At 27.9% G+C, this 10,425-nt stretch overlaps 2 protein-coding genes across 3 annotated transcripts in view; one reads left to right on the top strand and one right to left on the bottom strand.

Moving 5' to 3' along the window:
* LOC122500564 (protein bric-a-brac 1) overlaps positions 1 to 10,425 on the top strand; it is a 111,033-nt gene that overhangs the window by 1,258 nt on the left and 99,350 nt on the right. The window lies entirely within an intron of this gene.
* Positions 978 to 6,679, bottom strand: LOC122500600 (RNA-binding protein 25-like). Its single transcript, XM_043609610.1, has 4 exons — positions 6,504 to 6,679; positions 5,954 to 6,180; positions 5,477 to 5,679; positions 978 to 1,557 (listed from the first exon to the last, which is right to left on the bottom strand). Exons 1-4 carry the CDS (start codon positions 6,677 to 6,679, stop codon positions 1,396 to 1,398), a joined length of 768 nt encoding a protein of 255 aa, XP_043465545.1. The 3' UTR covers positions 978 to 1,395.

The raw sequence follows: 10,425 nt of genomic DNA, 5'->3' as shown, positions 1-10,425 counted from the left end.
AAACCTTGAGGAGTAACTTTTGTTATTGTCTCAGATTTCTCGTTATTTATTTTGTATTTTCTCGGGAAAAATCTTTATTTTGTTTTGTTTCTTTTTTATCATCTTTCGTATCTTTTTTCTCCTGAAAGAGTAAATTTTTCAGATTTTAAGTAAAGTTTCGAAAATTTCCTCGGAAGATTAAACTCTCTTTTAGGTGCATTCAATTGAATAGTTCTTTATAGACAGTTATATTTATCCAATCATCGCCTTTCTCTTTTTCTACTCTATTCTACACAGTGCTTGATTCTCGTTAATTTTTACATTTCCCTGAATTGTGAGAGGTCTATTATATTTAAATATTCTATTGATACGAGATGCAAATTTTTTTGTGAGTAAAAACATTTTCTTTTAGACCTAACCTAAAAACTACTTTTCAATTCCTCACTTTTTCTATTCAAGTCGCGGAAATTTTTTTCTAAGTTGATTTATTCTTTTGTTTACACTTTTATTTCTTAATTTATTGATTTAATTTATTGATTAAAATTATTATTGAAATTTATTAATTTAATTTATTATTAATTTATTATTGCAACCTATTATTGTAACTTATTTACGAAAAATGTTTCGAATTAATATTTTCGAGACGAGGAAAAAATTGCAAACGAAAATTTGTTGACTGATAAGTATACGTGTTTCTCAAAACACAATTCATAGTCTAATACATAAACTCGATGTACTGTGATGAAATTCTTTTTTCTTCAAATACCCTATTGTCTCATTTTTCTAGCGAATAACAAAAACAACTGTCAGTACCGCGAACTCATTAATTCTTTTTAGAGAGCACAGTGAAAAGTTTTAGTCGAGTTTCTTGAGAAAGATCTGCGTAAATAAATAAAAAAACAATTTTTTTTTGTTTTTCTATTTAGAAAAAAGAGGAAATTTTCGTAATGCAAACAATCTTTTTTTCATTCGTGTGACAATACAATAAATAAATTCCAAGTTTTTTAAAAGTTGACTCATTAGAGAAGAATTCGACCTTGACGCGCGGGAAAAGAAATATTCTTTTTTCTATATTATATACCGTTTGATAAATATTTACAAAAAGAGAGGAGAACAAAAAAGATGGGATTTAAGGATATAAACAAAAAAAAATCGAGCGACGAATAGCGGAACCGGAAAAAGTGGGACATGACCGGAAATCGAGAGCCTCGATTGTGTATTTCTCTCTCTCTTTTTTTTCTCCATTGGTCACGACGATCGTTCCTTATGTGAAATCGAACGCGAAAATTTCTGTGTTCAATAGGAAAATGCGAATCTTTCATTTGCACACCCTGTGGATTTTCTCTGCAATATATTTGTTTGTGTGTGTGTGTGAGTGTGCATTGCTGCTCTTGGTGGAAAAAGAGAAATGCTTGCCTAGAAAGCAGGTCTTACTTCAAATCTAGGCCACCCTGATGGCGCGTACACATTCTCCACAATTTTACTGTTCCTTCTCTCCTGGCCTTGCTTACGTCCGTTCTCTGCAAGAACGATGACTTCTTTTCTCATCTCATTCTTTGCGTTTCTCTCCCTCTCTCTCTTTTTTCTTTATTTTCTTCGCTTATATCTCTCGCTCTGTCTCTCTTTCTTTCTCCTCGTGAAACGAATAGCGTCTCAAAAATACATACACACAGGATCTTGTTCCATAGAACGAAGATCACCTTCTGCTGAATAAAATTCTCGCTAGACCGGCTTTAAATTGCAAAGAACGAAATTATAATTCCTGAAAACATATACGCGGAGAATTTTTCGAGGATTCTTGACTTGAGGAAAATTTTAATCATCATTTTTTCGAAAAAGGTTTTGAAAAGATTTCGAATATTCTTCTTCTCTTTGCTATTGTTCTTCTCCCTTTATTCTTTTTCCTCTGTCTATTCTTTTCTCTCCTTCTCTCTATTCTTTTCTCTCCCTTTCTATTATTTTCTCTCCCCCCCTTTTTATTCTTTTCTTCATTTTCTCTAATATATTCTTATTATAGAAAATTCTTTTTTTCAATATAATTTTTATTTTCAAAAACTTTTATTTTCAAAAAGTCTTGGATATATTTTAGTGCAGAAATTATTTATTTATTCAAGAAATGAAAATTTGACTATTGATAAGAAAGGACTCTCTGTTTTTGGGTGTATTTTACAAAAGTCGGGCTTTAATTTAGTCGAAAGTCTTTGTTTATTGTAAATTGTGGTCTTTTAGCGAATGTTAACATTTCTTTCATGCGCCACTAAAAGTCTTGGCCAAATTAAAACGAGTCGTAAACGTAATACTTTGTCGACAGTCTGTCAGCTAATAACTTTACGTCGTAAAGCGTAAACAGAAGAGAAATGCACAACGAATACGGTGAAACCACGGGAAAGTACAAGAGTTTTGAGGGAGAGAAAGAGAGACACGACCTGTCGATAAATCATTCTGCATCGATTGATTAGAACAAGAAGTGTAGAGACACACAGAATATAGTAGTGTGACTTGTTTGGAAAAATCGAGAGGGAGAAAAAAAAACCTTTTTCAGAAAACTTTTTCTTTATTGTGCACTCGTAGTGTGCGGTGAAATATTTTTCAAACCATTGTTTTTTTATATATGGAAATTAGACGTTTTTCTTTTCTTTTCTTCTCGTGAAATTTTACCTTGTGTTCTACAATTGGAAACTAAAATTACGTAGAAAAATGGATAGTATCTTACTGTTCGTATAGGTTACTGTTCGTAGGTTTTTTCATAAGTAATTATAAATTAATAGTGAAAAATCCATCGGAAAAGTGCAGTCTTCGATATCAAAATAGTAAATGTTTGAGACAATACGAGTATTTATTAAAAATCTTTAAATTCAAATTAATAAAAATGTTTTTACTAATTTAAATTAGATGTTGTATTTTTGCTTTTGAATTAGCAAAATTCTGTTAATAATAAATTACAGGGTTGGTAAAATTTCGTTCAAAGATAGCAAAATTTACTATTAAAAATATTGTTATTTTTGTATTAACTTTGACTATTTTCGAAGACAATTTTTTTCATAAAAATAAGAAAAATTTGCTTCAGAAATAGTGGCAAATTTACTCGAAATATAAACATTTTTATATAGCTAATTGTTCGAGAAAATTTGTATTAATTTTTATACACAAAAATTAACAATTGAAATAGTAAATTTTGCTATTTATGATCGTTATTTCCAAAGGAAGTTCTATAAAATCCGTTTGTAAATTTTATTTTAATAAAATCCATGGCAAAAATTTCAATTATGTTTAGAAATAATTGAATTCTTCTGCGAAATTGAATTATTTTCAAAAATTTTAATAAAATTCTTGGCAAAAATTTCAATTATGTTTAGAAATAATTAAATTCTTCTGCGAAATTCAATTATTTTCAAAAATTTTAATAAAATTCTTGGCAAAAATTTCAATTATCTTTGTAAATAATTGAATTCTTCTCCGAAATTCAATTATTTAAAAAAAATTTAATAAAATTCTTGTCAAAAATTTCAATTATTTTCAAAAGTTTTCCTCAAACAATGATTTTCAATATTTCCTATTTTCATAAAATTGTCCAAAAGCATTCAATTATTTAAAAAAAATTTACTAAAATTCTACGCAAACCTTTAATTATTTTCATAAAATAATAAAAATTTCACAGGAATTCAATTTGTTTACAAATTGTTTATAAATTTCTTTGCAATCATTCAATTATTTTTATAAATAATAAAATTCTTCGTCGGATTTCAATTATTTTTATTATAATTTTAATCGAATTCCTCGAAAAATGTAATTATTCTTAAAAATTTTATTAAAATTCGTCAAAAGAATTCAATTATTTAAAAAATTATTAATATGAATGTTCAATTTTAAGAAATATGCAATTATTCAATAAATTGGTTTTTTTGTATTTAAATAATTGAATTAGAATTCAATTTCTTTAATACAAAAAAAACCAATTTCTAATAAAAATTTATTTACAAATTAATTTCAGTTAAAATTTAAGATTATAATTGAATATTAAAAGCATTAGAGCGTGAATTTTTAAAAATAATTGAATTTTGATAAGGTTTCAAATTGTAAAATGTAAAATTGAATTGTAAACAAATAAATTTGAAAATTCTCAAAGAAATTTTTCAAAAATTATAAAAAATAATGCATTTAAAGAAGAATTTTCGTTAAAAACACGTAAAAAAAATTTAATTTTGGAAAAGTTACAAATTATTGGAAAAATTCAATTATTTTCAAAAGTAATCATTTCTTCACAAAAAAAAATTAAATATTGATCAAAAATGATAAAATTCTTCTTTGGGATTCAAATTATTTTCACAAATAATAAAACTCATAGCAGAATTTCAATTATTTTTAATATAATTTTAATCGAATTTCTCAGAAAATGTATAATTATTCTCAAAATTTTGATTTTTTAAAATTTGTCTAAAGAATTTAATTATTTAAAAATTTGTTAATAAAATTCTTTATGGGAATCGAATTTTAAGACACATTTAATTATTTAATAAATTATTTATTTGCATTTTATTTGTATTCAACAATTTGTATTTAACAATTAAATAATTGAATTCTGGTAGAATTTTCTAATAAAAATTGATTTTCATTTCATAAAAATGAATTTCAGTTAAAATTATAGATAATAATTGAGTATTAAAAGCAATTTAGTGTGAATTTGTAGAAATAATTGAATTTTAAATTATATTTTTGTTTGAAAAAGTTTAATTGTATTTTTTTATGTTTAAAGTTTTTATTTTCTAATATATATTTAATTGACTTGTGGTTATATTTTTGTCAATATGGTCCGTAATTTTCATTTTTGGTCCTTAAAGTCCGTATTTTAAAATTCTTCCACTGGTTCGAGCTCTTATAATAAGTAAAATATACTTTTAATTCAAAAAATTTATTTGGAAACCAGTAAAAATTTTGTAACTAGTACAATTTTGACAAAAATTCCAAACAGATCTTGGGGGCTTTAGTTCGTAAATAGTAAAAGTTACTATTTATTTTTTACCTCGCATGAAAAAAGTTTCTATAAGATTAAAAAACTCTGAGAAATAATCCAAAAAAAATCTAAGTTTCAAAAAACTTTGTCCAAAAGTAGCAAAAAGTAAAAATTCTTCTCTTCAAGCATTTAGAAATTTTTCTAACTTACAAAAAACGACAAATTCTATAACTTTTTCGAAAAAAAAAAATAAGGGGAGAAAATTTACAATTTTCGGCTATTTTGGGGGACTTTATTAATTTAAGGGGATAGCAAAGGGGGATAGAGGAAAAAGGGAGACTAACTGTGAATCCTGCTTCCGAGCAAGATAATATATTTTAGTCTATACTAGTATTTTATTAAAATGTAATTTTTTTTTTCTAATTTGCCCTATCAATTTTTTTTCCCAAAGATTGATTTTTCAAAAATTGAATTTTATTGATTTTTTTGATATCCTTGTTTCGTGTGGTTCTTAGGCACATAGCATACGGTTCAAGTCGCCTGAACTTGACGATGTTGGTGGTGGTGGTGCGATTGAGAGCGACCTAGAAAGGATTCAAAAGACATTTTCCCGTTCACCCACGTATAACGCGATCTCACTGTGAACGCGGAGGCGCATAACGTGAACGTAGTAATTGAGATGGTACGAAAAAGTTTTGGTGGGAGTGAGAATTGCGTCGAGGGAGAAAGAGATAGAAGCCAAATATGGCCTAGGAGAGGTAAAAAGAGAGATTAAGAAAGGAAGGTACAGAGGGGACCAGAAGGGGGCTCTCTCTTTCTCTCGCGTTGCTTTGCGTTTTGCAAGTATATACAGGAGAGAACAGAGAGAAACGTTGAAAGAAGCCTCTCGGTCTGCCTGGCCTGCCTTTCCAATCGCCCCTCTCGTCTTCTTTGTCATTTTCTCTTTGTGTCCCCGTTTTCAATCTTTCTTCCTTCGTCGTCCTCTCTCCTAAATCTTTTCTTCTTTCTCATTGTCATTCTTGCTTTCCTTTTCTCTGTCCTTTTCTCTTTTTTCTTCTCTCTCTCTCTCTCTTTGCTTTTCTTTCTCTCTCTCTTTGCTTTTCTTTCTCTGTCTTTTTCTCTTTGTCCTTTTCTCTCTCTGTATTTTTCTCTCTCTTTTTCCCTCTGTCCTTCTTTCTGTCTTTTTCTCCCTCCGTTCTTTTCTCTCTTGAATTTCTTTACCTCTCTCGTCTATGCCAATTTCTTTTTTCCTTTTTTGCTTTGTTCAATCTCTTTTTCATTTCCTTCTATTTTTATTCTACCTAATGTTGTTTTTTTTGCCTCCATTTTTCTCTCCCTCCAATCGGCTTTCCCTTCTTTCACCTTTGAATTTGTTTTTTTGCCGTTTTCTCCCTCGATTCTTCTTTTTACTGGATTTCTCTCTCTCCTTTCCTCTCATCCCTCTCATCCTTCTCCTTTTCCCCTGCGAGAGAGAGAGCCATTCTCCCTCCTTTCTCTCTCTCTCTCTCTCTCCTTCTGTATTCCCTCACTCCTTGGCCTCTTAGTTCTCTCTGTTTCGATCTGCCTCTCCTACCTTGCTTCTATGCTTCTCCTCTCTTCCCTTCTCCTCCTCTCTTTCCTTTCTATATAAAATCCATCTAGCACTTCCCCTCTTTCTTGCATTTGCTCTCTCGCCTGTTCCCTAAGGCAACCCTCTCGCATTTCTCCCTTCTCCGCTCTTTCATTCCTTCGCTTTGCCATTCCCCACATCCTGTTTCTTAGAGAGAGAGAAAAAGAGAGACAGAGAGAGAGAGAGAGAGATGGAAAATTTTGACATGGTTACTTGAAAGGTTGTAAGAAAGAGATGGCTTGGTATGGTCGATCCTTCTTCTTGCTCGTCCTGCCTGCCTACACTTCTATCGATTTTTACAGTTGGTAGCTAAAAGTGTAGCGTGTCTTCTTGCAGTTGCTTTTCCTCTAGATTCTTTGGAACTATCGAGGTTTCCCGGGAGCGAAAAAACTCTATAAAATCGTGCCAACAACGATAGTTGGGTTTCAATCATTTCTTTTGTCACTACGGTTCAATGTTTCATCGAAAAATTGTAGGTCATCTTTTTTCGATTACAATCTGCAAAAGAAAGAAGAAAATATTGTTACTTAAGACAATTTTATTTTCTAAAATTTTGGCGTATTATTTCAACTCTGCCCTAGCATCCCAATCATCAATTATCAAGTTTTTTATGTTTATTTAGTTCTAGTTTCACCAGCTCCGATTAAAAGTTTATCAATGATTAATGTCACAGTTCAACCGCCCATTATTGGTCGGTTAAGGATTTAATAAAGTTAAGTTTAATGTTTAACCGCTCGTGATTGGTCGGTTAAGGATTTAATCATTGATTAACTTTTAATTGGTGGCCCTTAGTACCAGTTTCACCAATTACCGATTAAAAGTTAACTAATGATTAAATCCTTAACCGACCAATCATAAGTCGCCAAACTGGCTCATGATTAAAGAATTAAACTGAAATGATTAAAGTACAGTTCTGACAGTTGGCACAACCTAAAGTCATATAAGAAGAAGAAGAAATGATTAAAGAATTAAAGTTAAATCATTAAAGAATTAAAGTCAAATGATTAAAGACTTAATTGTCAAATGATTAAAGAATCATTGAAAAACTTTTAATTAATGTTGCTGGAATTGGCCCCTAGTATTAATTTTTTTGTAATTTGTTTGTTTAAATACATAATTTGAACGGTTATGATTGATTAATAATTTGAACGGTATTGAACGATGTTAGTCTTAGGAGCGAAAAACACTCCTCTTGTAAATATTTGTACCGTACGGTACAAAGAGAAGAGTTCAGCTTCTCATCACGAGAAAGGCTAAAAGATTGAATTTAAAATATTTATTGCTCATATTTGTCTTAATCGACGTGTGAATGTCGCTCCCAAGAGATTAATTTTCTCTGAACCTTTTCGAGTCACCCTTCTTTCACTATATGTTCACTATACATCACACTATAGATATACACAGTTTAATGGTGAAAAAAACTGCGCCCCTCATGCAATTAATATAAGTCTGGAGTTGGACTTTTTTTTCTCTAGCCATTTTCTTTCTTTGGAAATGTAGAATTTGAGTCTTCGTGCGAGTAGTTAAAAAAAATTTTCTGAATCCTTTTGCTTTACATTGGAAACCTTCCCCTACTTGTCAGTGGTGTTCTTCCATTTATGTAAAGGAGAAGAATTTATCAAAGTCAAATTACTGAATCGAAGATCAAAAATTTTCTTCTAGCGAAGTATCCTTATCATTTTTTTTTTTTTTTGCATTATAAGTTTTATTTAAATATAAATTATAATCATTACTTCATAGTTTTCTTGAAAGTATTAAATTGATAGTTCGCACTCATCTACTAAAACCTACTATTTACTATACTTTTTTTTTACTTTATGCTACTATTTGGGTACTTTTTTTAGATTTCAGCCATTAAAAACTACTATTTCTGTTTTTTTTTAGAATTTCCATTACTTTAAATTCGCTAATATACTAGAAATCAAAAAACTATTATCAAAAAACTATTCTCAAAAATTATAATCAAATTCTTTAAAATGATTCAATTATTTTCAAAAAATGTTCAAATTTCTATTTTCAATATCCAGTATTTTCATGGCACAGGTAATAACATTTTTCATGGAACTTCAATTTTATTAAAAAAGTTTTTGATAAAATTCTAAGGAAGAATTTAATTATTTTCATAAATAATAAAACTCATGGACGAATTTCAATTCTTTATAATACTATTTTAAATTAATTAATCTAAAAATTCAATTTTCTCAAATAAAATTTTCATAATATTTATTGTATTTCGAAAAAATTAATTATTTAAAACAATGTTTACAAAAATTCTTATAAAGAATTCAATTATTTTCAAAAGTAACAACATTTTTCACAAAAATTCAATTCTTTTTAAACATTTAAATAAAATTTTTCGCAATAATTCATTTATTTTCATTAATAATAAAACTCTTCTAAGTAATTCAATTATTTTTGAAAATTTTAATGAAATTTTTCGCAATAATTCAATTATTTTCATAAATAATAAAATTATTCTCAGTAATTCAATTATTTTTGAAAATTTTAATATAATTCTTAGCAACTATTAAATTATTTTTATAAATAATAAAATTCATCGCTGTATTTCAATTATTTTTAATACAATTTTACAGGATTTGCTGAAAAAATGTAATTATTCTTAAAAATTTAATTTTAATTCCTCGAAAAAAATAAATTATTTTAAAAAATGTTTTTTCAAAATTCTTTATAGAAGAATTCAATTCTTTACAAAAATATTAGAATTTTCCATAGGAATTCAATTATTTTCAAGTATTTTAATAAAATTTTTCGAAAGAAATAAATTATTTTAAATCCAATTTTAATTAAATTCTTGCTGAGAATTCAATTATTTACATAAATAATTTTTCGAAAGAATTCAATTATTTAAATTAGAATTTTCATTAAATTTGTCGAAAGAAATGAATTATTTAAAAATTTTTATAAAATTCTTCGCAAAAATTAAATTATTTTTATAAAAAATATTGAAATTCTTTCATGAATAATAAAATTCGTTGCAAAAATTCAATTTATTAGCAGTAGGATAAGAACGAAGTAAATATTTTTGATGGAAATTAGGAAAAAGTCAGGAATATAAAATATAAAATGGAATTTTTGTTACTTTTATGAAGTGTCTAAAACGTGTTTTTTTGGACGTCAGGTTTAATTTTTTGATAGCCACTTTTTTACTAATCTTTTATAGTTTTAAAGCTACTTTTTTAAAAGTAATTATCTAGTGCGAAGTCTGTGATACCAATTTAAATCAAATTGATACAAGAAGTTTGAATCAATTTATGATTTCATCCACATTTTTCGTATCAATGCGTTGCTACTCAAAAATTGATATTAAGTCATATTTAGTAGAGAAGAACAGAATTCATTTTTGTTCCAACTCTTTTTGAATTCGGCATCAAAGTGCCTAAAGGACCAACTTCAAGTTACTCAAAATAAATCTCACTCACAGTTTTATTCAGAGTATCAAATTGATACGAAAGTGGATCAAATTAATGCCAGAAATTTGGATCAATTTTTTATTTGATTTGTATTAATTCGTTGCAATTTGATACTTTTAAGTTCACAGTGCTCGGAGTATTAGTGTTGTCAGGTTCTGTTAAGTTTTCTTATTTTAAAATTCAAAGTACAAAATACTTGTATCATTAGAATTTTAGTATTCTTTCTTGCTGTTTGATTGTTTCATGATGTCAGAGTTTTTCTGTCTCAATTTTGATATCTGCAGAAAAACTGTGATACTGCACCCAAAAATTCTTTTTTTTTGTCTCAATTTTGATATCATTAGAAAAATTGTGGTACTGCACCTAAAACTAAAAGAAATTAATTTCCTTCGCGCCACAACGAGCACTATCATCATCACCATCATATTTGTTATTATCGCAATAATCATCGACCT

The sequence above is a fragment of the Leptopilina heterotoma genome, unplaced genomic scaffold (genome assembly GCF_015476425.1).
Source record: "Leptopilina heterotoma isolate Lh14 unplaced genomic scaffold, ASM1547642v1 Lhet_19, whole genome shotgun sequence".
NCBI lineage: Eukaryota > Metazoa > Arthropoda > Insecta > Hymenoptera > Figitidae > Leptopilina > Leptopilina heterotoma.
Note: the sequence above shows the minus strand (reverse complement) of the source record. Positions and strands in the feature narration are given on the sequence as shown.

Excerpts from the sequence above, each read along its gene's own strand:
- LOC122500600 (XM_043609610.1), bottom strand. The coding sequence starts at position 6,679 with ATGTGGGGAATGGCAAAGCGAAGGAATGAAAGAGCGGAGAAGGGAGAA. Across the intron at positions 5,680-5,953 it reads AAAGGACAGAGAAAAGGAAA|GCCATATTTGGCTTCTATCT; the intron begins GCAAGAATGACA and ends TACCTCTCCTAG. Across the intron at positions 1,558-5,476 it reads ACCACCACCAACATCGTCAA|AGAGAGAGGGAGAGAAACGC; the intron begins GTTCAGGCGACT and ends TAAAGAAAAAAG.